The following is a 25,560-nucleotide window of genomic DNA, read 5'->3' on the forward strand; positions in this document are numbered from 1 at the left end:
TATGGAAACAGGGAGACACAGGGCGGAGTGTGGGGGAGGAGGGACTTAAGAAGAAGTGGGTTCAGAGGGGAGAGGGTTAAGAAGTGGTGGAGGGGCGCAGCAGGGAGTTACAGGAGGACAGGGTAAGGGGCTGGGACAGGCTGCAGGCTGCTTACAGGTACCAAGGGAGGACCTGGCTGGCAGTAGGGGTGCACACAGGAAAAGGAGAGACAGAGGCGCGAGCCTCGGGGAAGGACATGGGGACTGGAATGTGAGTGAAGCCATATGAGATGAAGGCCAACAGGAAGGTGCATTGGACAGAGGTCGGACCCAGGACACCTGGCTTCACTGAAACCCACAGGAAGCGTCAGGAGGAGTGGGCCACTTGCACTTTACAGATGACAAAACCGAAGTTCGGAGAAGTTATTGATTTGCCCAAGGTCCCACAGTGGAAGAGCGTGGATTTGAACTGGGTCTCCAGGTAGATTTCACCCAAGCTGGGGGATGAGGGTAGATGGAGGTCTGTTATGCCCTAGGAAACCAGAAGACTGAGCCACAAAAGCCTGCAGCCATCTCTCTAAAGGCAGTGCAGATGGTTCTCTCCGCTGTCCGGGCAGGTGGAGAGGGCAGTGTGGGCTCACAGTGAGGACAAGGCCACCTCAGGTCTGTCAATATACACCTGCCATAGAAATCACAAGACGGGGAGTGAGAACAGGGAATCACCCTTCAGGGGCCCGGCTAAGAGGTCACTGCCTCCTGGCCCATCAAGCCCCCTGCCCTGGGAGAGGGGCATCAGGAGCTGGACCAGGGACAGCTCCTTACCATCAACCCATTCCCAATCCCTCACCATGGCATTGGTGTCCACGGTGTCCAAGGCCACAGGGAAGTTTTCTTCGTTAACTAGAGAGAGAAAAGAGAACAGGGGGAGGAAGAGGAAGAGATGGGGAGGAAAAGGGGGAGGGAAGAAAATGTGAGGAAGACGGGGCCTCAGGGGGCTTCCGCGCAGGGAGGGCCTGTGCAGGACCTGGGCCTTAGAGGGGGGCGCGTGGAAGCAGCGAGGGCCGAAGGTAAACGCCTGTCTTGGACAAGAGAAGTCCTCTAGTCTCCCCAGGAGGAAATGGTGCCCAGGGAGGCACCCCCACCCTCGCCAGAAGTCAACACTCACTGTCATCTTCGAAGCCCGAGTTAGAAAAAGTCCCCGCAGTGTTCTCATCCCAGGTCTCGAACCACTTCCTGTCGTCCCTGGACCTGCCAGAAGGTGGCCGAGTCGTCAGGGCAGGGTAACCCGGTCGGAGACGCCTTTCCCGTCACCCATCCACCCTCAGCTCACTCACCTGCCTTGGCCTTGCCTGTCCCTCCTCCGGGAGCGCAAGACGAACACGCTCAGCGCCACCACCAGCAGCAACAGAAGCAGGGCCCCGGCTCCCGCCAGGCCCCCGACCAGCGCCTTCCAGGAGATGGCTACCTCGCAGCGCGGGCCCGAGAACCAGTGCGTGTCCGTGGAGTAGCAGCTAGGGGAGGGGGCCACAGGTCACATCACCTCACCACCTCCCGGGTCTGGTGCAGCCACGCCCCTGGACCATCCTGGTCCTGGCAGGTGGGCGGGGCTCCATCCTGGGGCAAGTGGGCGGGGCCTCTGGCCGGCCGCGGTTAGGGGTCGGGGATTGGCCCAGCTGCCTGTGGGCGGGGCCTCACCGGCAAGAAGGACCACTCTTCTGCACAACGCATTGGCCCTGATGGCAGTCAATGGCGCCTTCCACGCCGGCCGTGCAATTGGTGACACATCGGAGCTGGTTCTCCTCCAGGAAAGGGAAGTAGAAATCCTTGACATCTTTGCCAGCAGCGCGGCGACAGATGGCTGGGGGATAGGTAAGGGGTTGCAGACGTAAAGACCTCATGCATTCTACTCTGGGGCCTGGCCATGGTAATTCTGAAAATGGATAGAGGACTGCATTTCTGCTGGTGGCGTGTCGGCGGGTAGACCGAGGGATTAGATGAGTGCAGGGTGGGCCCGTCACCCTCTCCTCACCTTCTCTGCTGATCCTTCCTCACGTGGCAGCTTCTAACAAGGACCTGAGAGGCAGCCCTGCCAAGTCGGTACCGCTTGCCTCCCCAAAAGGGCTCCCCTCCTCCCTGGGAATTTCAATGGACAGCTGTCCCTTGTGGGAGGGATCCCTGCCACCTGGGGCCACTCAGCCCTTTGCCCCACCTCTCACCTTCCGGGGACAGATCCGTCCTGGTGGCATTGTTCACCTTGATGGAGTCAGGCTTAAAACACAAGACTGGGGGCCACAGGCACGGGTGGAGTCGGGGGAGGCACAGAATGGGACAGAGAGATTTGTCAGTATGGGCGAGGTTTGGATGGGCCCTGAAGGAAGGTTCCTTGGGCCTCCCTCATGTCCCCTGAATAGCCAGGGATCCTCAGCCACCCGGGAGACCTTCAGCAGCTCTCTCTTCCGCAGCTCCTAGGTTCTGACAACCCTTCCTTAGGCTCACCCTTGACCCAGGTTTCTGTGGACCCGTCTCCCTTCTCCTATCCTGCCTGAGGTACCCCAGAGCTGACACCTGCCCCCCCGTAGGCCCCTGTGTGCGCTGGAGCAAGCTGGGATGGTGGCTGTGACCCTGACCCCTCCCTCCAGCCCTAGGCCCCCAGCCTCTGTTCACCCTGGTCATTCTGGCAGCTGTCCCCATCCTGGCTGACATTCTGGAGCTCCTCCTTCAAGGCCAGCTTCACCTTCTCATACTCCTCCTCCAGCTGGGTGCTGAAGGGTAACTCCAGCAGGACTAGATATTCCACCACGATGCTGCCATTCCTGGGGGTGGGGGTGGGGTGCAGAGAGCCTTAAAAGGTGCCCAGGCCCAAGCCACCATGCAACTGCAGAAGGGCATTTCCAGACCAGCCACAGCTATGCAGGTGTTGACAGGAAGGGGCAGAGGCAACGAGATGGGATTCCAGACTGATTGTGTCCAGAAGGGGCTGCTAGCTTCTCTGCCTTGGGCAGCCTGGGCAGGCGGGACAAGGAGTGACTGACATTCTCTTTGTGTTCCCTCACGCCATAATCAAACCGTGCCCTCCTGGGCTCTCTGCCTCCCTCTTGCTGACCCGTCCACTATATCAGGTGCCAACCAGAGAGACCAGCTATGGTCCAGACACCAGGCACCAAGCCTCAGGCACCTCCTCACTCTGCATCCAACATGCTTCAAGGGAAGGGGAGACATCCCTCCTACAGAGGAATAAATCCTGAAGGTGATCCCCAAACACTCTCCTTCGCCTCCTCCATCCATCCCTCTCTGTGACATTGAATGACTCCAAAAGCAAAGGATGGCTTCTTTGGCCCTTTTTTGTGCACCCCTCCCACCACCACACATACTTGACACTGCCTCCACAGCCCCGGAAAGGGGTCCTACCTCAGAGAAAGGATCTGCACCTCCTTGAACCCCTGCACGTTTTGGTAAATCTTCTTTATCTGAAATGCCAAGGATCACAGCTCACATCTGAACCTCCAATCAGATGGCACCCCAGGGCCCAAGCTACACTGCAAGAACATACCTCTGAACTTTCCCCCCCTTCCTCCTCACCTGATCCCGGAAGGTGTTCGTGAAATCCCTGTAGACCTTAGAACTGTTGTCATTGAGGTCCGGGGAGAACTCCTGGTTGACAGACACCTCCATGCCCACTTCAGCGTCCACCTTGTCTGCACAACATGCCTTGCTCTGGTCATTTCATGATCCGTTCCTGTCTAACATCACTACCACCATCCCAACCTAGAGGATGCTCCCATGGACCCTCTGAGGACTGACTGAATAGCAGGAAAGAGAGAGGTAGGAATTCTGGAAGGTGTTGTTCCGAGATGTGAGAAACACTGCAAGTGGGAGTGTCCAGCAGTCAGTTCTGTAGTCTCTCGGCTCCCCCAGTGAAGCAGAATAACAAAGGTGCCTATGTCTAACCCCCAGAATCTGGGAATATGTTATGCTACATGACAGGGAGCGATCAAAGTGGCAGATGGAACTAAGGGTACTAATCTGCTGATTTAATATTAGAAAATTAACAAGGAATATCCAGTGGGCCTAGTATAATCATAAGGTCCGTAGAGAGAGGAGGAAGGAGGAAGAAAAGTCAGAATCACTCAAAGAATGATGTAAGTATGGAAATAAGGAACAGACATGCAATGCTGCTGGCATCAAAGGGAGCCAGGGGGCCTTGTGACAAAGAGAATGGGCAGCTCTCAAGTCTGGGAAAGGGCAAAGGAATGGATTCTTCCCAAGGGCCACCAGAAAGAACCAGTCCTAGGCAACACCTTAATTTTAGCCCTTCATGACTCGTGTCGGGCTTCCAATCAACAGAATTGCAAAATAATAAATTTGTATTGTTCATCTGCTAAGTTTGTGGTAATTTGTTACAGGAGAAATTAGAACCTAATACAACTCCAAGCAACACAAACTGAGAGGAGATATCAAAAAAGAGAGTGACCCCAGCGACCTCCTGGAGGTAAGGGTAGAGAGTAGTCATGGTCTGGGATTGAGGAGAGCACGAGGGAGAAAGCACAGATGAAGAGATTTGGCAAAATGATTGGGCCCATTTGAGGCGTGGCACCTCCTGAGAGAAAGTGCAGAGAACAACTCACCCATATTTATCTCTTCCACAGCGAACTCGCATTTGGGGCCATAGAAAGTGCTAAGGCAGGAGCAGTGGTCCTGTGTCCAGGTGCCACCATTGTCACAACGTTCTGGGTAGCAAGAAAAAGGGGAAGTTCAGGCCAGGACTGACCTTGGTCATGGGAATTTAGCAGGAGAGGGAGGAGAGGCAACAAGGAAGCAAGTGATCCAAACCTGCCGTGGTGGTCTGCCTGGATTGTGTGGTCGTCTGGGTTGTGGTTGAAGTTGTCCTGGATGACGTAACGGTGGAGAGAGTCTTGGTGGTGCCCGCTGGTATCCCTGAAGTACTGCTGATGACTGGGCTGGGGGCTGTCAACTTGCTTGTAGTCACGATGGAAGATGAAGAGCTGCTACTTGGTTTCATGGTCGGTGGGAGGCCAGGGAAGCCCGTTACACGTGGGGTAGTTACAAAGCTGGTGCCGATCCAGGTCCCAGTGGTGGATCTTTGTGTGCTCGGGAAAACCGTGCTAATGGGAGTGGTTCCAGTGCTGACAGAACCAGGAGCAGCGGTCTGGTTGGTAGGGTGAGTTTCCAGAAAGGAAGTGGAAGTGTCCGGTTTTACAGGGAAGAGAGTTGTTGTGGTTGTGGAACTGGGAGAGGTGGCCATCTCAGTAGTAGAGGTAAAAACTGACAATGGGACGGTGGGTGTAGAGGTAACGTCAGTCTTTGGACCCACTTCTATACATGGTGTAGTGGGAGAAGCAGACACTATTGTAACAGATATGGATTCTGGACATGGGGTGGTGGAAGACAGAGTCAGCATGGTGGTCGTTCGGGTGGGAGAGGTTATGAGGGAAGTCATGGTGGGGGAAGTTTTTGTCGTTTCAGTTGATGAAAAAGTAGGAAATGTAGTGATAGAGGAAGGGCCTGTGATTTCTGTGCTGGACTCTTGAGAGGAGGTAGAAAAAGAACTACTTGTCGTGGAGGTCTCTGAACTTGGGCTGGTAGAAGATAGAGATGATATTGTTATTGCAGGTATTGAAGAGGAGATGATGGTACCAAAAGGGGTACTTATCGCATTAGTAGAAGTTCTCAATATAGGGAAAGCTGAAGAGGGAGAAACACCTGAAGTACTGAGAGCTGTTATGGAGGTGGGTGGTATTACCATGTTTGATGTCCCAGTCTTAACAACTTCTGTGGTTGAAGGGGTGCTAAGAGATACTGTGATCAAGGTGGCAGGGGGAGACGTATATGTGGGAGTGGAGACTTCAGTTCTGCTTGTGGCAAACGTCCCAGTCGGAGGTGAAGGGGTGGACGTGGCCTGGGTGGCAGGGATTGTGGGTAGGGTAAACAGAGGGGTGGTGTCTGTGGTTTCGGTGGGTACTGGCTCTGTGGTTGGGAAAGACGGAAATGATGCAGGCAAACTGGATGCTGTCAAGTTACTACTGGTCACTGGAGTAGAGCCTGGAGATGTCTGAACATGGACTGTACTTGTTTGAGTGACTGAGGGTGTGATTGGAGAAAGAGAAGTAATATCTGTTGTGAGAGACTCTACAGAAACCGTACCAATAGGAGTAACTGTGGTTCTCAAAGTAGATGAAGCAAGCGGGGTTGTGTCCCTCGTCTTGGCTGTTTGTGTAGAAGCTGCAGTGGAGGACAGTCCCATGGAACTGGACTGATACGTGTATGTATCAGTGGTGGTGGGTGCCAAAGTGGTTTCAGCAGTTTCCTGCATTGAATTAGACGTGCTCAAGGCAGATGAGGTGGTACTGTCTGCCTGAGTGGTCCAGGTACTGCTGGTAGACACAAGAGAAGGGCCTAAAGATGGAGCTGGAACGCTGGTAGAGAGGAAGGGAATTGCTGTACTTTGGGTGGAAGGGAACATGGATGTGCCGCTAGGCCTAGTGGCTAAGGTTGTGATGATGTTAGAGGTTGTGCCTGTATTATGGGTAGTGGGGAAAGATGGGATGATATCTGTGGTGGGGAGGGAGGAGCTAGACAGCACAAGGGTGGAGCTGAGGTCGGGCTTGAAGGTTGAGGAACCAACGGGATTCGTGGATGTGGACAGGGTGGTGGCTGCTGTCAGGGTAGATGCTTCTGTACTGACAGAGGATGGAGGTACAGTCATGGATGTCTGCACGATGGTGGAGACAGGGAGGGATACAGTGAATGCAGATGTGGATGTGCTCGTGGTGGAGCAGGTGGTTGAAGAGGTGAGGATCGCAGTGGTATGGACTATTGCGGGGGTGATTGTGGTCACCAAGTGTGTGCTAGCAGCCTGGGTGGTTTCTGTAGTGGAGGGCAGGGACAGAGGGGTTGTGGTCGAGGTGGGAGCTTCAGTGTCCGTGGGAGTGGTGATTTCTGTCATGTACCTGGTAGGAGTGCTGGTGGGAGGAAAAGGGACAGAAGTGGTGTTGGGAGTGGGGATACTAGATAGAGGGTTCGTGTTTCTGGAGGAAGTGGAGGCTGGCTCTGTGGTTGTGGCAGTAGTGGATGAAAGCACACTCGTGGATGCTGTCAAGGCACTGGTGGTGATGGGAGTCAAGGTGGTGGATGCTGGAGAATATAGTGTGCTGGTGGGAGTGGCAGAGGGTGTGAATGACGGCAGAGAGGACACCTCCGTGGTGACAGGCTGGCTAGAGGTGTCACTGGGAGGATTTAATGTGGTTGTGGGCAGTGGATCAGTGGTTGTGGCAGGTGAGGTGGTACTCGTTGCCTGAGCGGCCCTGGTAGTGCTGGTAGACACAGAAGTGCCTAGAGACGTAGCTGGAATGGTGGTAGTGAGGGAGGGAGCCGCTGTGCAGTGGGTAGTAGAGGACGTGGGTGTCTCAATAGTAGGCACAGTGACTGAGTTTGTGACAACACTGAAGGTTGTGTCTGTATTTTGGGTGGTGAGGGAAGGTGGGACGTTGTTTGTGATGGTGGGTGAGGTGCTGGTCGTCACAAGTGTGGAGCTGAGGTCACGGGTGGAGCTCAATGAGGCAGTGGTACTCGTGGATGTGGACTCACTGGTCGGTGGTGTCGGGGTAAGGGTTTCTGTACTGACAGAGTTTGGAGGTACAGTCGGGGATGTCTGCAGGATGGTGGTGGCAGGGAGGGATGATGAGAATGGAGATGTGGCTGTGTTGCTGGTGGAGTAGATGGTTGAAGAGGTGACGGCTGTGATGCTTTGTGATGTTGTTGGGATGAATGTGGTTACTGAATGAGTGTTTGAGCCCTTGGTGGTTTCTGTGATAGAAGTCGTGGGCACAGTTGTGATGGATGTGGACGAGGTGTCCGTGGGCGTGGCAACCTGGGTGGTGGACGCGGTGGGAGTGCTTCTGGGAGGTGAGGTGCCTGCAGTGGTTTGGGTGGGAGGGAGTGTGGTCGTCTTGGTGGGCGGATGGCTGGAGTTCGGGTTCGACGGAGAGGCGGGCTCTGTGCTGGGAGCAGGTGAAGAGGAGAGAGGCACCCCTGTAGACAAGGTCAGGGTATTGGTGGCGATGGGATTCGAGGTGGTGGACGCCGGAGAATATAGTATGCTGGTGGGAGTGGCAGATGATGTGCCTGACAGAGGAGAGGACACTCCTGTGGTGACAGGGCGGCTAGAGGTGTCACTGGGAGGAGTTGCTGTGGTTGTGTGCAGTGCATCGGTGCTTGTGGCAGGTGAGGTGGTACTCGTTGCCTGAGCGGTCCTGGTAGTGCTGGTAGACACAGAAGTGCCTAGAGACGTAGCTGGAATGGTGGTAGTGAGGGAGGGAGCCGCTGTGCTGTGGGTGGTAGCGGACGTGGGTGTCTCAATAGTAGGCACAGTGACTGAGTTTGTGACAACACTGAAGGTTGTGTCTGTATTTTGGGTGGTGAGGGAAGGTGGGACGTTATTTGTGATGGTGGGTGAGGTGCTGGTCATCACAAGTGTGGAGCTGAGGTCACGGGTGGAGCTCAATGAAGCAGTGGTACTTGTGGATGTGGACTCACTGGTCGGTGGAGTCGGGGTAAGGGTTTCTGTACTGACAGAGTTTGGAGGTACAGTCGGGGATGTCTGCAGGATGGTGGTGGCAGGGAGGGATGATGAGAATGGAGATGTGGCTGTGTTACTGGTGGTGTAGATGGTTGAAGAGGTGAGGGCTGTGATGATTTGTGATGTTGTTGGGATGAATGTGGTTACTGAATGAGTGTTTGTGCCCTTGGTGGTTTCTGTGATAGAAGTAGTGGGCACAGTTGTGATGGATGTGGACCAGGTGTCCATGGGCGTGGAAACCTGGGTGGTGGACGTGCTGGGAGTGCTTGTTTGAGGCGAGGTGCCAGCAGTGGTTTGGGTGGGAGGGAGTGTGGTCGTCTTGGTGGGCGGAGGGCTGGAGTTCAGGTTCGACGGAGAGGCGGGCTCTGTGCTGGGAGCAGGTGAAGAGGAGAGAGGCACCACTGTAGACAAGGTCAGGGTATTGGTGGTTATGGGATTCGAGGTGGTGGATGCCGGAGAATATAGTATGCTGGTGGGAGTGGCAGATGATGTGCCTGACAGAGGAGAGGACACCTCCGTGGTGACAGGCTGGCTAGAGGTGTCACTGGGAGTAGTTGCTGTGGTTGTGTGCAGTGCATCGGTGCTTGTGGCAGGTGAGGGGGTACTCGTTGCCTGAGCGGTCCTGGTAGTGCTGGTAGACACAGAAGTGCCTAGAGACGTAGCTGGAATGGTGGTAGTGAGGGAGGGAGCCGCTGTGCTGTGGGTGGTAGCGGACGTGGGTGTCTCAATAGTAGGCACAGTGACTGAGTTTGTGACAACACTGAAGGTTGTGTCTGTATTTTGGGTGGTGAGGGAAGGTGGGACGTTATTTGTGATGGTGGGTGAGGTGCTGGACATCACAAGTGTGGAGCTGAGGTTACGGGTGGAGCTCAATGAGGCAGTGGTACCCGTGGATGTGGACTCACTGGTGGGTGGTGTCGGGGTAAGGGTTTCTGTACTGACAGAGCTTGGAGGTACAGTCGGGGATGTCTGCAGGATGGTGGTGGCTGGGAGGGATGATGAGAATAGAGATGTGGCTGTGTTGCTGGTGGAGTAGATGGTTGAAGAGGTGAGGGCTGTGGTGCTTTGTGATGTTGTTGGGATGAATGTGATTACCGAATGAGTGTTTGAGCCATTGGTGGTTTCTGTGATAGAAGTCGTGGGCCCAGTTGTGATGGATGTGGACGAGGTGTCCGTGGGCGTGGCAACCTGGGTGGTGGACGTGCTGGGAGTGCTTGTTTGAGGCGAGGTGCCAGCAGTGGTTTGGGTGGAAGGGAGTGTGGTCGTCTTGGTGGGCGGAGGGCTGGAGTTCGGGTTCGACGGAGAGGCGGGCTCTGTGCTGGGAGCAGGTGAAGAGGAGAGAGGCACCACTGTAGACAAGGTCAGGGTATTGGTGGCGATGGAATTTGAGGTGGTGGATGCCGAAGAATATAGTATGCTGGTGGGAGTGGCAGATGATGTGCCTGACAGAGGAGAGGACACTCCTGTGGTGACAGGGCTGCTAGAGGTGTCACTGGGAGGAGTTGCTGTGGTTGTGTGCAGTGCATCGGTACTTGTGGCAGGTGAGGTGGTACTCGTTGCCTGAGCGGTCCTGGTAGTGCTGGTAGACACAGAAGTGCCTAGAGACGTTGCTGGAATGGTGGTAGTGAGGGAGGGAGCCGCTGTGCTGTGGGTGGTAGCGGACGTGGGTGCCTCAGTAGTAGGCACAGTGACTGAGTTTGTGACAACACTGAAGGTTGTGTCTGTATTTTGGGTGGTGAGGGAAGGTGGGACGTTATTTGTGATGGTGGGTGAGGTGCTGGTCGTCACAAGTGTGGAGCTGAGGTCACGGGTGGAGCTCAATGAGGCAGTGGTACCCGTGGGTGTGGACTCACTGGTGGGTGGTGTCGGGGTAAGGGTTTCTGTACTGACAGAGCTTGGAGGTACAGTCGGGGATGTCTGCAGGATGGTGGTGGAAGGGAGGGATGATGAGAATGGAGATGTGGCTGTGTTGCTGGTGGAGTAGATGGTTGACGAGGTGAGGGCTGTGATGCTTTGTGATGTTGTTGGGATGAATGTGGTTACTGAATGAGTGTTTGAGCCCTTGGTGGTTTCTGTGATAGAAGTCGTGGGCACAGTTGTGATGGATGTGGACGAGGTGTCCGTGGGCGTGGTAACCTGGGTGGTGGACGCGGTGGGAGTGCTTCTGGGAGGTGAGGTGCCTTCAGTGGTTTGGGTGGGAGGGAGTGTGGTCGTCTTGGTGGGCGGATGGCTGGAGTTCGGGTTCGATGGAGAGGCGGGCTCTGTGCTGGGAGCAGGTGAAGAGGAGAGAGGCACCCCTGTAGACAAGGTCAGGGTATTGGTGGCGATGGGATTCGAGGTGGTGGATGCCGGAGAATATAGTATGCTGGTGGGAGTGGCAGATGATGTGCCTGACAGAGGAGAGGTCACCCCTGTGGTGACAGGGCGGCTAGAGGTGTCACTGGGAGGAGTTGCTGTGGTTGTGTGCAGTGCATCGGTGCTTGTGGCAGGTGAGGTGGTACTCGTTGCCTGAGCGGTCCTGGTAGTGCTGGTAGGCACAGAAGTGCCTAGAGACGTAGCTGGAATGGTGGTAGTGAGGGAGGGAGCCGCTGTGCTGTGGGTGGTAGCGGACGTGGGTGTCTCAGTAGTAGGCACAGTGACTGAGTTTGTGACAACACTGAAGGTTGTGTCTGTATTTTGGGTGGTGAGGGAAGGTGGGACGTTATTTGTGATGGTGGGTGAGGTGCTGGTCATCACAAGTGTGGAGCTGAGGTCACGGGTGGAGCTCAATGAGGCAGTGGTACTCGTGGATGTGGACTCACTGGTCAGTGGAGTCGGGGTAAGGGTTTCTGTACTGACAGAGCTTGGAGGTACAGTCGGGGATGTCTGCAGGATGGTGGTGGCAGGGAGGGATGATGAGAATGGAGATGTGGCTGTATTGCTGGTGGAGTAGATGGTTGAAGAGGTGAGGGCTGTGATGCTTTGTGATGTTGTTGGGATGAATGTGGTTACTGAATGAGTGTTTGTGCCCTTGGTGGTTTCTGTGATAGAAGTCGTGGGCACAGTTGTGATGGATGTGGACGAGGTGTCCGTGGGCGTTGCAACCTGGGTGGTGGACATGCTGGGACTGCTTCTTTGAGGCGAGGTGCCAGCAGTGGTTTGGGTGGGAGGGAGTGTGGTCGTCCTGGTGGGTGGAGGGCTGGAGTTCGGGTTCGACGGAGAGGCGGGCTCTGTGCTGGGAGCAGGTGAAGAGGAGAGAGACACCCCTGTAGACAAGGTCAGGGTATTGGTGGCGATGGGATTCGAGGTGGTGGATGCCGGAGAATATAGTATGCTGGTGGGAGTGGCAGATGATGTGCCTGACAGAGGAGAGGACACTCCCGTGGTGACAGGGCGGCTATCGGTGTCACTGGGAGGAGTTGCTGTGGTTGTGTGCAGTGCATCGGTACTTGTGGCAGGTGAGGTGGTACTCGTTGCCTGAGCGGTCCTGGTAGTGCTGGTAGACACAGAAGTGCCTAGAGACGTTGCTGGAATGGTGGTAGTGAGGGAGGGAGCCGCTGTGCTGTGGGTGGTAGCGGACGTGGGTGTCTCAGTAGTAGGCACAGTGACTGAGTTTGTGACACTGAAGGTTGTGTCTGTATTTTGGGTGGTGAGGGAAGGTGGGACGTTATTTGTGATGGTGGGTGAGGTGCTGGTCGTCACAAGTGTGGAGCTGAGGTCACGGGTGGAGCTCAATGAGGCAGTGGTACCCGTGGATGTGGCCTCACTGGTGGGTGGTGTCGGGGTAAGGGTTTCTGTACTGACAGAGCTTGGAGGTACAGTCGGGGATGTCTGCAGGATGGTGGTGGAAGGGAGGGATGATGAGAATGGAGATGTGGCTGTGTTGCTGGTGGAGTAGATGGTTGACGAGGTGAGGGCTGTGATGCTTTGTGATGTTGTTGGGATGAATGTGGTTACTGAATGAGTGTTTGTGCCCTTGGTGGTTTCTGTGATAGAAGTCGTGGGCACAGTTGTGATGGATGTGGACGAGGTGTCCGTGGGCGTGGTAACCTGGGTGGTGGACGCGGTGGGAGTGCTTCTGGGAGGTGAGGTGCCTGCAGTGGTTTGGGTGGGAGGGAGTGTGGTCGTCTTGGTGGGCGGATGACTGGAGTTCGGGTTCGACGGAGAGGCGGGCTCTGTGCTGGGAGCAGGTGAAGAGGAGAGAGGCACCCCTGTAGACAAGGTCAGGGTATTGGTGGCGATGGGATTCGAGGTGGTGGATGCCGGAGAATATAGTATGCTGGTGGGACTGGCAGATGATGTGCCTGACAGAGGAGAGGACACTCCTGTGGTGACAGGGCGGCTAGAGGTGTCACTGGGAGGAGTTGCTGTGGTTGTGTGCAGTGCATCGGTACTTGTGGCAGGTGAGGTGGTACTCGTTGCCTGAGCGGTCCTGGTAGTGCTGGTAGACACAGAAGTGCATAGAGACGTAGCTGGAATGGTGGTAGTGAGGGAGGGAGCCGCTGTGCTGTGGGTGGTAGCGGACGTGTGTGTCTCAATAGTAGGCACAGTGACTGAGTTTGTGACAACACTGAAGGTTGTGTCTGTATTTTGGGTGGTGAGGGAAGGTGGGACGTTATTTGTGATGGTTGGTGAGGTGCTGGTCGTCACTAGTGTGGAGCTGAGGTCACGGGTGGAGCTCAATGAGGCAGTGGTACTCGTGGATGTGGACTCACTGGCCGGTGGAGTCGGGGTAAGGGTTTCTGTACTGACAGAGTTTGGAGGTACAGTCGGGGATGTCTGCAGGATGGTGGTGGCAGGGAGGGATGATGAGAATGGAGATGTGCCTGTGTTACTGGTGGAGTAGATGGTTGAAGAGGTGAGGGCTGTGATGCTTTGTGATGTTGTTGGGATGAATGTGGTTACTGAATGAGTGTTTGTGCCCTTGGTGGTTTCTGTGATAGAAGTAGTGGGCACAGTTGTGATGGATGTGGACCAGGTGTCCATGGGCGTGGCAACCTGGGTGGTGGACGTGCTGGGAGTGCTTGTTTGAGGCGAGGTGCCAGCAGTGGTTTGGGTGGGAGGGAGTGTGGTCGTCTTGGTGGGCGGAGGGCTGGAGTTCGGGTTCGACGGAGAGGCGGGCTCTGTGCTGGGAGCAGGTGAAGAGGAGAGAGGCACCACTGTAGACAAGATCAGGGTATTGGTGGTGATGGGATTCGAGGTGGTGGATGCCGGAGAATATAGTATGCTGGTGGGAGTGGCAGATGATGTGCCTGACAGAGGAGAGGACACTCCCGTGGTGACAGGGCGGCTAGAGGTGTCACTGGGAGTATTTACTGTGGTTGTCGGCAGTGCTTCGGTGCTTGTGGCAGGTGAGGTGGTACTCGTTGCCTGAGCGGTCCTGGTAGTGCTGGTAGACACAGAAGTGCCTAGAGACGTTGCTGGAATGGTGGTAGTGAGGGAGGGAGCTGCTGTGCTGTGGGTGGTAGCGGACGTGGGTGTCTCAGTAGTAGGCACAGTGACTGAGTTTGTGACACTGAAGGTTGTGTCTGTATTTTGGGTGGTGAGGGAAGGTGGGACGTTATTTGTGATGGTGGGTGAGGTGGTGGTCATCACAAGTGTGGAGCTGAGGTCACGGGAGGAGCTCAATGAGGCAGTGGTACCCGTGGATGTGGCCTCACTGGTGGGTGGAGTCGGGGTAAGGGTTTCTGTACTAACAGAGCTTGGAGGTACAGTCGGGGATGTCTGCAAGATGGTGGTGGCACGGAGGGATGATGAGAATGGAGATGTGGCTGTGTTGCTGGTGGAGTAGATGGTTGACGAGGTGAGGGCTGTGATGCTTTGTGATGTTGTTTGGATGAATGTGGTTACTGAATGAGTGTTTGAGCCCTTGGTGGTTTCTGTGATAGAAGTCGTGGGCACAGTTGTGATGGATGTGGACGAGGTGTCCGTGGGCGTGGCAACCTGGGTGGTGGACGCGGTGGGAGTGCTTCTGGGAGGTGAGGTGCCTGCAGTGGTTTGGGTGGGAGGGAGTGTGGTCGTCTTGGTGGGCGGATGGCTGGAGTTCGGGTTCGACGGAGAGGCGGGCTCTGTGCTGGGAGCAGGTGAAGAGCAGAGAGGCACCCCTGTAGACAAGGTCAGGGTATTGGTGGCGATGGGATTCGAGGTGGTGGATGCCGGAGAATATAGTATGCTGGTGGGAGTGGCAGATGATGTGCCTGACAGAGGAGAGGACACTCCTGTGGTGACAGGGCGGCTAGAGGTGTCACTGGGAGTAGTTGCTCTGGTTGTGTGCAGTGCATCGGTGCTTGTGGCAGGTGTGGTGGTACTCGTTGCCTGAGCGGTCCTGGTAGTGCTGGTAGACACAGAAGTGCCTAGAGACGTAGCTGGAATGGTGGTAGTGAGGGAGGGAGCCGCTGTGCTGTAGGTGGTAGCGGACGTGGGTGTCTCAGTAGTAGGCACAGTGACTGAGTTTGTGACAACACTGAAGGTTGTGTCTGTATTTTGGATGGTGAGGGAAGGTGGGACGTTATTTTTGATGGTGGGTGAGGTGCTGGTCGTCACAATTGTGGAGCTGAGGTCACGGGTGGAGCTCAATGAGGCAGTGGTACTCGTGGATGTGGACTCACTGGTCGGTGGAGTCGGGGTAAGGGTTTCTGTACTGACAGAGTTTGGAGGTACAGTCGGGTATGTCTGCAGGATGGTGGTGGCAGGGAGGGATGATGAGAATGGAGATGTGCCTGTGTTACTGGTGGAGTAGATGGTTGAAGAGGTGAGGGCTGTGATGCTTTGTGATGTTGTTGGGATGAATGTGGTTACTGAATGAGTGTTTGTGCCCTTGGTGGTTTCTGTGATAGAAGTAGTGGACACAGTTGTAATGGATGTGGACCAGGTGTCCATGGGCGTGGCAACCTGGTTGGTGGACGTGCTGGGAGTGCTTGTTTGAGGCGAGGTGCCAGCAGTGGTTTGGGTGGGAAGGAGTGTGGTCGTCTTAGTGGGCGGAGGGCTGGAGTTCGGGTTCGACGGAGAGGCGAGCTCTGTGCTGGGAGCAGGTGAAGAGGAGAGAGGCACCATTGTAGACAAGGTCAGGGTATTGGTGGTGATGGGATTCGAGGTGGTGGATGCCGGAGAATATAGTATGCTGGTGGGAGTGGCAGATGATGTGCCTGACAGAGGAGAGGACACTCCCGTGGTGACAGGGCGGCTAGAGATGTCACTGGGAGGAGTTGCTGTGGTTGTGGGCAGTGCATCGGTGCTTGTGGCAGGTGAGGTGGTACTCGTTGCCTGAGCGGTCCTGGTAGTGCTGGTAGACACAGAAGGGCCTAGAGACGTAGCTGGAATGGTGGTAGTGAGGGAGGGAGCCGCTGTGCTGTGGGTGGTAGCGGACGTGGGTGTCTCAGTAGTAGGCACAGTGACTGAGTTTGTGACAACACTGAAGGTTGTGTCTGTATTTTGGGTGGTGGGGGAAGGTGGGATGTTATTTGTGATGGTTGGTGAGGTGCTGGACGTCACAAGTGTGGAGCTGAGGTCACGGGTGGAGCTCAATGAGGCAGTGGTACTCGTGGATGTGGACTCACTGGTGGGTGGTGTCGGGGTAAAGGTTTCTGTACTGACAGAGCTTGGAGGTACAGTCGGGGATGTCTGCAGGATGGTGGTGGCTGGTAGGGATGATGAGAATGGAGATGTGGCTGTGTTGCTGGTGGAGTAGATGGTTGAAGAGGTGAGGGCTGTGGTGCTTTGTGATGTTGTTGGGATGAATGTGGTTACCGAATGAGTGTTTGAGCCCTTGGTGGTTTCTGTGATAGAAGTCGTGGGCCCAGTTGTGATGGATGTGGACGAGGTGTCCGTGGGCGTGGCAACCTGGGTGGTGGACATGCTGGGAGTGCTTGTTTGAGGCGAGGTGCCAGCAGTGGTTTGGGTGGGAGGGAGTGTGGTCGTCTTGGTGGGCGGAGGGCTGGAGTTCAGGTTCGACGGAGAGGCGGGCTCTGTGCTGGGAGCAGGTGAAGAGGAGAGAGACACCCCTGTAGACAAGGTCAGGGTATTGGTGGCGATGGGATTCGAGGTGGTGGATGCCGGAGAATATAGTATGCTGGTGGGGGTGGCAGATGATGTGCCTGACAGAGGAGAGGACACTCCCGTGGTGACAGGGCGGCTAGCGGTGTCACTGGGAGGAGTTGCTGTGGTTGTGTGCAGTGCATCGGTACTTGTGGCAGGTGAGGTGGTACTCGTTGCCTGAGCGGTCCTGGTAGTGCTGGTAGACACAGAAGTGCCTAGAGACGTTGCTGGAATGGTGGTAGTGAGGGAGGGAGCCGCTGTGCTGTGGGTGGTAGCGGACGTGGGTGTCTCAGTAGTAGGCACAGTGACTGAGTTTGTGACACTGAAGGTTGTGTCTGTATTTTGGGTGGTGAGGGAAGGTGGGACGTTATTTGTGATGGTGGGTGAGGTGCTGGTCGTCACAAGTGTGGAGCTGAGGTCACGGGTGGAGCTCAATGAGGCAGTGGTACCCGTGGATGTGGCCTCACTGGTGGGTGGTGTCGGGGTAAGGGTTTCTGTACTGACAGAGTTTGGAGGTACAGTCGGGGATGTCTGCAGGATGGTGGTGGCAGGGAGGGATGATGAGAATGGAGATGTGGCTGTGTTGCTGGTGGAGTAGATGGTTGACGAGGTGAGGGCTGTGATGCTTTGTGATGTTGTTGGGATGAATGTGGTTACTGAATGAGTGTTTGAGCCCTTGGTGGTTTCTGTGATAAAAGTCGTGGGCACAGTTGTGATGGATGTGGACGAGGTGTCCGTGGGCGTGGTAACCTGGGTGGTGGACGCGGTGGGAGTGCTTCTGGGAGGTGAGGTGCCTGCAGTGGTTTGGGTGGGAGGGAGTGTGGTCGTCTTGGTGGGTGGATGACTGGAGTTCGGGTTCGACGGAGAGGCGGGCTCTGTGCTGGGAGCAGGTGAAGAGGAGAGAGGCACCCCTGTAGACAAGGTCAGGGTATTGGTTGCGATGGGATTCGAGGTGGTGGATGCCGGAGAATATAGTATGCTGCTGGGACTGGCAGATGATGTGCCTGACAGAGGAGAGGACACTCCTGTGGTGACAGGGCGGCTAGAGGTGTCACTGGGAGGAGTTGCTGTGGTTGTGTGCAGTGCATCGGTACTTGTGGCAGGTGAGGTGGTACTCGTTGCCTGAGCGGTCCTGGTAGTGCTGGTAGACACAGAAGTGCATAGAGACGTAGCTGGAATGGTGGTAGTGAGGGAGGGAGCCGCTGTGCTGTGGGTGGTAGCGGACGTGGGTGTCTCAGTAGTAGGCACAGTGACTGAGTTTGTGACACTGAAGGTTGTGTCTGTATTTTGGGTGGTGAGGGAAGGTGGGACGTTATTTGTGATGGTTGGTGAGGTGCTGGTCGTCACTAGTGTGGAGCTGAGGTCACGGGTGGAGCTCAATGAGGCAGTGGTACTCGTGGATGTGGACTCACTGGTCGGTGGAGTCGGGGTAAGGGTTTCTGTACTGACAGAGTTTGGAGGTACAGTCGGGGATGTCTGCAGGATGGTGGTGGCAGGGAGGGATGATGAGAATGGAGATGTGGCTGTGTTACTGATGGAGTAGATGGTTGAAGAGGTGAGGGCTGTGATGCTTTGTGATGTTGTTGGGATGAATGTGGTTACTGAATGAGTGTTTGTGCCCTTGGTGGTTTCTGTGATAGAAGTAGTGGGCACAGTTGTGATGGATGTGGACCAGGTGTCCATGGGCGTGGCAACCTGGGTGGTGGACGTGCTGGGAGTGCTTGTTTGAGGCGAGGTGCCAGCAGTGGTTTGGGTGGGAGGGAGTGTGGTCGTCTTGGTGGGCGGAGGGCTGGAGTTCGGGTTCGACGGAGAGGCGGGCTCTGTGCTGGGAGCAGGTGAAGAGGAGAGAGGCACCACTGTAGACAAGATCAGGGTATTGGTGGTGATGGGATTCGAGGTGGTGGATGCCGGAGAATATAGTATGCTGGTGGGAGTGGCAGATGATGTGCCTGACAGAGGAGAGGACACTCCCGTGGTGACAGGGCGGCTAGAGGTGTCACTGGGAGTATTTACTGTGGTTGTGGGCAGTGCTCCGGTGCTTGTGGCAGGTGAGGTGGTACTCGTTGCCTGAGCAGTCCTGGTAGTGCTGGTAGACACAGAAGTGCCTAGAGACGTAGCTGGAATGGTGGTAGTGAGGGAGGGAGCCGCTGTGCTGTGGGTGGTAGCGGACGTGGGTGTCTCAGTAGTAGGCACAGTGAAGGAGTTTGTGACAACACTGAAGGTTGTGTCTGTATTTTGGGTGGTGGGGGAAGGTGGGTTGTTATTTGTGATGGTGGGTGAGGTGCTGGACGTCACAAGTGTGGAGCTGAGGTCACGGGTGGAGCTCAATGAGGCAGTGGTACTCGTGGATGTGGACTCACTGGTGGGTGGTGTCGGGGTAAGGGTTTCTGTACTGACAGAGCTTGGAGGTACAGTCGGGGATGTCTGCAGGATGGTGGTGGCTGGGAGGTATGATGAGAATGGAGATGTGGCTGTGTTGCTGGTGGAGTAGATGGTTGAAGAGGTGAGGGCTGTGGTGCTTTGTGATGTTGTTGGGATGAATGTGGTTACCGAATGAGTGTTTGAGCCCTTGGTGGTTTCTGTGATAGAAGTCGTGGGCCCAGTTGTGATGGATGTGGACGAGGTGTCCGTGGGCGTGGCAACTTGGGTGGTGGACGTGCTGGGAGTGCTTGTTTGAGGCGAGGTGCCAGCAGTGGTTTGGGTGGGAGGGAGTGTGGTCGTCTTGGTGGGCGGAGGGCTGGAGTTCGGGTTCGACAGAGAGGCGGGCTCTGTGCTGGGAGCAGGTGAAGAGGAGAGAGGCACCACTGTAGACAAGGTCAGGGTATTGGTGGTGATGCAATTTGAGGTGGTGAATGCCGGAGTATATATAATGCTGTTGGGAGTGGCAGATGATGTGCCTGACAGAGGAGAGGACACTCCCGTGGTGACAGGGCGGCTAGAGGTGTCACTGGGAGTATTTACTGTGGTTGTGTGCAGTGCATCGGTACTTGTGGCAGGTGAGGTGGTACTCGTTGCCTGAGCGGTCCTGGTAGTGCTGGTAGACACAGAAGTGCCTAGAGACGTAGCTGGAATGGTGGTCGTGAGGGAGGGAGCCGCTGTGCTGTGGGTGGTAGCAGGTGTGGGTGTCTCAGTAGTAGGCACAGTGACTGAGTTTGTGACATTGAAGGTTGTGTCTGTATTTTGGGAGGTGAGGGAAGGTGGGATGTTATTTGTGATGGTGGGTGAGGTGCTGTTCGTCACAAGTGTGGAGCTGAGGTCACGGGTGGAGCTCAATGAGGCAGTGGTACCCGTGGATGTGGCCTCACTGGTGGGTGGTGTCGGGGTAAGGGTTTCTGTACTGACAGAGTTTGGAGGTACATTCGGGGATGTCTGCAGGATGGTGGTGGCAGGGAGGGATGATGAGAATGGAGATGTGGCTGTATTGCTGGTGGCGTAGATGGTTGAAGAGGTGAGGGCTGTGATGCTTTGTGATGTTGTTGGGATGAATGTGGTTACTGAATGAGTGTTTGAGCCCTTGGTGGTTTCTGTGATAGAAATCGTGGCCACAGTTGTGATGGATGTGGACGAGGTGTCCGTGGGCGTGGCAACCTGGGTGGTGGACGCGGTGGGAGTGCTTCTGGGAGGTGAGGTGCCTGCAGTGGTTTGGGTGGGAGGGAGTGTGGTCGTCTTGGTGGGCGGAAGGCTGGAGTTCGGGTTCGACGGAGAGGCGGGCTCTGTGCTGGGAGCAGGTGAAGAGGAGAGAGGCACCCCGGTTGACAAGGTCAGGGTATTGGTGGCGACGGGATTCGAGGTGGTGGATGCCGGAGAATATAGTATGCTGGTGGGAGTGGCAGATGATGTGCCTGACAGAGGAGAGGACACCCCTGTGGTGACAGGGCGGCTAGAGGTGTCACTGGGAGGAGTTGTTGTGGTTGTGTGCAGTGCATCGGTGCTTGTGGCAGGTGAGGTGGTACTCGTTGCCTGAGCGGTCCTGGTAGTGCTGGTAGACACAGAAGTGCCTAGAGACGTAGCTGGAATGGTGGTAGTGAGGGAGGGAGCCGCTGTGCTGTGGGTGGTAGCCGACGTGTGTGTCTCAATAGTAGGCACAGTGACTGAGTTTGTGACAACACTGAAGGTTGTGTCTGTATTTTGGGTGGTGAGGGAAGGTGGGACGTTATTTGTGATGGTGGGTGAGGTGCTGGTCGTCACAAGTGTGGAGCTGAGTTCACGGGTGGAGCTCAATGAGGCAGTGGTACTCGTGGATGTGGACTCACTGGTCGGTGGAGTCGGGGTAAGGGTTTCTGTACTGACAGAGTTTGGAGGTACAGTCGGGGATGTCTGCAGGATGGTGGTGGCAGGGAGGGATGATGAAAATGGAGATGTGGCTCTGTTATTAGTGGAGTAGATGGTTGAAGAGGTGAGGGCTGTGATGCTTTGTGATGTTGTTGGGATGAATGTGGTTACCGAATGAGTGTTTGAGCCCTTGGTGGTTTCTGTGATAGAAGTCGTGGGCCCAGTTGTGATGGATGTGGACGAGGTGTCCGTGGGCGTGGCAACTTGGGTGGTGGACGTGCTGGGAGTGCTTGTTTGAGGCGAGGTGCCAGCAGTGGTTTGGGTGGGAGGGAGTGTGGTCGTCTTGCTGGGCGGAGGGCTGGAGTTCGGGTTCGACGGAGAGGCGGGCTCTGTGCTGGGAGCAGGTGAAGAGGAGAGAGGCACCACTGTAGACAAGGTCAGGGTATTGGTGGTGATGGAATTTGAGGTGGTGGATGCCGGAGTATATATAATGCTGGTGGGAGTGGCAGATGATGTGCCTGACAGAGGAGAGGACACTCCCGTGGTGACAGGCCAGCTAGAGGTGTCACTGGGAGGAGTTGCTGTGGTTGTGTGCAGTGCATCGGTACTTGTGGCAGGTGAGGTGGTACTCGTTGCCTGAGCGGTCCTGGTAGTGCTGGTAGACACAGAAGTGCCTAGAGACGTAGCTGGAATGGTTGTAGTGAGGGAGGGAGCCGCTGTGCTGTGGGTGGTAGCGGACGTGGATGTCTCAGTAGTAGGCACAGTGACTGAGTTTGTGACACTGAAAGTTGTGTCTGTATTTTGGGTGGTGAGGGAAGGTGGGACGTTATTTGTAATGGTTGGTGAGGTGCTGGTCGTCACAAGTGTGGAGCTGAGGTCACGGGTGGAGCTCAATGAGCCAGTGGTGTCCGTGGATGTGGACTCACTGGTGGGTGGTGTCGGGGTAAGGGTTTCTGTACTGACAGAGCTTGGAAGTACAGTCGGGGATGTCTGCAGGATGGTGGTGGCAGGGAGGTATGATGAGAATGGAAATGTGGCTGTGTTGCTGGTGGAGTAGATGGTTGAAGAGGTGAGGGCTGTGATGCTTTGTGATGTTGTTGGGATGAATGTGGTTACTGAATGAGTGTTTGAGCCCTTGGTGGTTTCTGTGATAGAAGTCGTGGGCACAGCTGTGATGGATGTGGACGAGGTGTCCGTGGGCGTGGCAACCTGGGTGGTGGACGCGGTGGGAGTGCTTCTGGGAGGTGAGGTGCCTGCAGTGGTTTGGGTGGGAGGGAGTGTGGTCGTCTTAGTGGGCGGAGGGCTGGAGTTCGGGTTTGACGGAGAGGCGGGCTCTGTGCTGGGAGCAGGTGAAGAGGAGAGAGGCACCCCTGTAGACAAGGTCAGGGTATTGGTGCCGATGGGATTCGAGGTGGTGGATGCCGGAGAATATAGTATGCTGGTGGGAGTGGCAGATGATGTACCTGACAGAGAAGAGGACACCTCCGTGGTGACAGGCTGGCTAGAGGTGTCACTGAGAGTATTTACTGTGGTTGTGGGCAGTGGATCAGTGCATGTGGCAGGTGAGGTAGTACTCGTTGCTTGAGCGGCCCTGGTAGTGCTGGTAGACACAGAAGTGCCTAGAGACGTAGCTGGAATGGTGGTAGTGAGGGAGGGAGCCGCTGTGCTGTGGGTGGTAGCGGACGTGGGTGTCTCAGTAGTAGGCACAGTGACTGAGTTTGTGACAACACTGAAGGTTGTGTCTGTATTTTGGGTGGTGAGGGAAGGTGGGACATTATTTGTGATGGTGGGTGAGGTGCTGGACGTCACAAGTGTGAAGCTGAGGTCACGGGTGGAGCTCAATGAGGCAGTGGTACTCGTGGATGTGGACTCACTGGTGGGTGGTGTCGGGGTAAGGATTTCTGTACTGACAGAGTTTGGAGGTACAGTCGGGGATGTCTGCAGGATGGTGGTGGCAGGGAGGGATGATGAGAATGGAGATGTGGCTGTGTTGCTGGTGGAGTAGATGGTTGAAGAGGTGAGGGCTGTGGTGCTTTGTGATGTTGTTGGGATGAATGTGGTTACTGAATGAGTGTTTATGCCCTTGGTGGTTTCTGTGATAGAAGTAGTGGGCACAGTTGTGATGGATGTGAACCAGGTGTCCATGGGCGTGGCAACCTGGGTGGTGGACGTGCTGGGAGTGCTTGTTTGAGGCGAGGTGCCAGCAGTGGTTTGGGTGGGAGGGAGTGTGGTCGTCTTGGTGGGCGGAGGGCTGGAGTTCGGGTTCGACGGAGAGGCGGGCTCTGTGCTGGGAGCAGGTGAAGAGGAGAGAGGCACCCCTGTAGACAAGGTCAGGGTATTGGTGGCGATGGGATTCGAGGTGGTGGATGCCGGAGAATATAGTATGCTGGTGGGAGTGGCAGATGATGTGCCTGACAGAGGAGAGGACACTCCCGTGGTGACAGGGCGGCTAGAGATGTCACTGGGAGGAATTGCTGTGGTTGTGTGCAGTGCATCGGTGCTTATAGCAGGTGAGGTGGTACTCGTTGCCTGAGCGGTCCTGGTAGTGCTGGTAGACATGGAACAAATACCTAGAGATGTTGCTGGAATGGTGGCAGTGAGGGAACGAGACACTGTGCTGTGGGCACTCGTGAACATGGATGTTGTACTCTCCCTGGTGGCTGAAGTTGTTTCAGCGCTGAAGGTTGTGTCAGTATCTTGGGTAGTGACAGTACATGAAGTGACATTTGTGTCTGTGCTTGTAGTTGAGGTGCTAGACAGAGTTAGTGTGGTGCTGAGGTTGGTGGTAGAGGTCAATGTGACAGTGGTACTCCTGGATGTGGACTCAGTTGTGGCTAGTGTGGTTTTCCTTCCTATCGAGAAGCTGGTTGACGACGTCATACCTGGTGTTCTTTGTGATGTTACTGATGTGGGTGTTACTATATTTGGAGTCCCAGTCTCGTCCATTTCTGTAATAGAGGTGGATGGCAATGTTGCCGTAATTGAGGTGACTGGGTTTGAAATATAGGTTGGAGTGGTGATTTCTGTTGGGATCGTGGTCATAGTAGTAGTGAGGAATGGAGGGGTGGTCATAGCCTGGGTGGTAGTTATTATCAAAGTGGATAGAGGGGAGGTGTTTGAGGTTATAGTAAGGACTGGTTCTATGGTCAGAGCAGGTGAAGACTGAGGCTTACCGATGGGTGATGTCAAGGTATTGGTAGTCACTGAAGTGGAAGTAATGGTTGTCGGATAATTGACTATATTTGTAGGTGTGTCTGATGATGTGATTGGGGGAGTAGAAGTAATCTTTGTCGTTACAGATTCTGTAGACACAACAGTGGTAGTAAGAAATGTGGTTTTCCTGGTGGAAGAAGCATGAGATGTTGGGTCCCTTGTCTCGCCTGTTTCTGTAGTGGCTACAGTGGTGGGGGGTGGTCCCTTGGCAGTGGATGTCATGTGTGTATCAGTGCTGGTTGGCGCAGGGCTGGATTTGGATGTGGTAAATGTGGCAGGACTGGTTGAGGACATGACTGGAGAAACTGAAGTAACCGAGGCAGTGAGAGTTTCTGTGGGAATGTCAGTCCCTGGAATGAGTGTTGTTTTCATGGAGCCCGTTGTGTTCACAGGAGTTGTGTTTGGTGTACCTATTCCAGTGGTTGCTTCAGTAGCAGCAGGTGCAACTGATGTTGTAAGTGTTGTCAGTGAACCAGCTGAGGTCGGAGCATGCGTGGTGGCTGTGGATATTTTAAATGTACTGAGAGTGTCTGGAAGTGAAGCAGTGCTCATAGTATGGGTAGTGGGTGAGAAGCTTTTGTCAGACACTGTTGTTATCAAGGTGTTCCTAGAAGTCAGAGAAGGGGTAGGAGGAGAGGTAGGCACGATTGTTGGGGTAGGAGACGCAGCTCTGTGGACACTTGCCGTGGCTGGGGTAGTCCTTTTAGTGGTACCAGTCATAGAGGAGATCAGAGTATCTGGGGTTGTGTGTGTGGCTGGGACAAAGGAGGAGAGTGGGGCTGTGGTTGTGGGAGTTTTCCCTGGAGTGGTGACTGTGGGGGGACTGGTCACGGCGGAGGTGAGTCTCTTGGTTGTTGACACGGGATAAGCACTGGTGATGGCTGTCCGTGGTGTCTCTGTCCCCGGCGTGGTGGGGTGAGAGCTGGGGAAGGACACGTGGGTCTGGCTCACGCAGGTGGTGGTGGGGTAAGTGGTGGTGATTATGAGGCTTGTTGGATTGGTGCACTCTGTCGAGCCCATGTAGACGATCATGGTAGGTGGGCTGGTTTCAACCTTGAAGACAAACTTGGACGTGGGGATTGTTGGGGGGTTGGAATTGATGGGTGATTTGAGCAATGTTTCAGACAGGGATTTCGAGTGCGGGGAGGTGCGGATGGTCTTGGGTATGTTTTCCCTAGCATCGGGAGTGGGATAAGTTTTGGGGGTGTTCAGTGGCCACTTTGCTGTGCCTTTGGAGTGTGGGGAATTCCTCAGAGCAGTGCGCCAAAGCTCATTAGAGGTGGAAGTGGCCATGGCTGAAGTTCCTGTATTGGCGTAGAACAGAGGAACACAGTGGTAGGTCGGTCTGTCACCTTAACACCACATAGGTTACTCACTTCCCCATGTTCCAGGTACGAGTCACAGAAGGTAGGACGTGCCACCTTCCTCCATCAGAAGCACTTTTGCACTGGTTTCCTTCCAGTTTCTAAAAGCCAACATCTGTCTAC

The 25,560-nt window shown here is 55.2% G+C and overlaps 2 protein-coding genes across 2 annotated transcripts in view; both read right to left on the minus strand.

The window, feature by feature from the left end:
* The window catches only part of LOC136157415 (mucin-12-like), a 65,700-nt gene that overhangs the window by 34,470 nt on the left and 5,670 nt on the right, over positions 1–25,560 (minus strand). The gene's annotated exons all lie outside the window — the stretch shown is intronic.
* On the minus strand, positions 347–25,105 carry LOC136159065 (mucin-3A-like). Its single transcript, XM_065920848.1, has 45 exons — positions 25,025–25,105; positions 24,034–24,200; positions 23,018–23,147; positions 21,469–21,581; positions 21,032–21,254; positions 20,842–20,954; positions 19,946–20,519; positions 19,576–19,688; positions 19,139–19,361; positions 18,949–19,067; positions 18,602–18,705; positions 18,001–18,064; positions 17,683–17,760; positions 17,056–17,613; positions 16,738–16,815; positions 15,062–16,523; positions 14,803–14,954; positions 14,456–14,627; positions 13,871–14,009; positions 13,270–13,333; positions 12,949–13,026; positions 12,322–12,879; positions 12,004–12,081; positions 11,377–11,913; positions 11,048–11,133; positions 10,670–10,965; positions 10,108–10,220; positions 9,671–9,893; positions 9,481–9,599; positions 9,121–9,237; positions 8,816–8,945; positions 8,240–8,324; positions 7,081–8,142; positions 4,804–5,682; positions 4,605–4,703; positions 3,559–3,674; positions 3,388–3,446; positions 2,644–2,792; positions 2,196–2,261; positions 1,675–1,837; positions 1,314–1,490; positions 1,145–1,227; positions 827–879; positions 621–658; positions 347–476 (listed from the first exon to the last, which is right to left on the minus strand). Exons 1-45 carry the CDS (start codon positions 25,103–25,105, stop codon positions 347–349), a joined length of 10,221 nt encoding a protein of 3,406 aa, XP_065776920.1.

The sequence above is a fragment of the Muntiacus reevesi genome, chromosome 2 (genome assembly GCF_963930625.1).
Source record: "Muntiacus reevesi chromosome 2, mMunRee1.1, whole genome shotgun sequence".
NCBI classification, from domain to species: Eukaryota; Metazoa; Chordata; class Mammalia; order Artiodactyla; family Cervidae; genus Muntiacus; species Muntiacus reevesi.

What these genes read in the sequence shown, in the direction of transcription:
- LOC136159065 (XM_065920848.1), bottom strand. Translation starts at nt 25,105, where the DNA reads ATGATCGTCTACATGGGCTCGACAGAGTGCACCAATCCAACAAGCCTC. An exon ending in ATGGCTCAAACACTCATTCG is followed by an intron (nt 9,600 to 9,670) that starts GTAATCACATTC and finishes CTACTCCACCAG; the next exon opens with CAACACAGCCACATCTCTAT. An exon ending in GTGCAGATCCTTTCTCTGAG is followed by an intron (nt 2,793 to 3,387) that starts GTAGGACCCCTT and finishes CCCCACCCCCAG; the next exon opens with GAATGGCAGCATCGTGGTGG.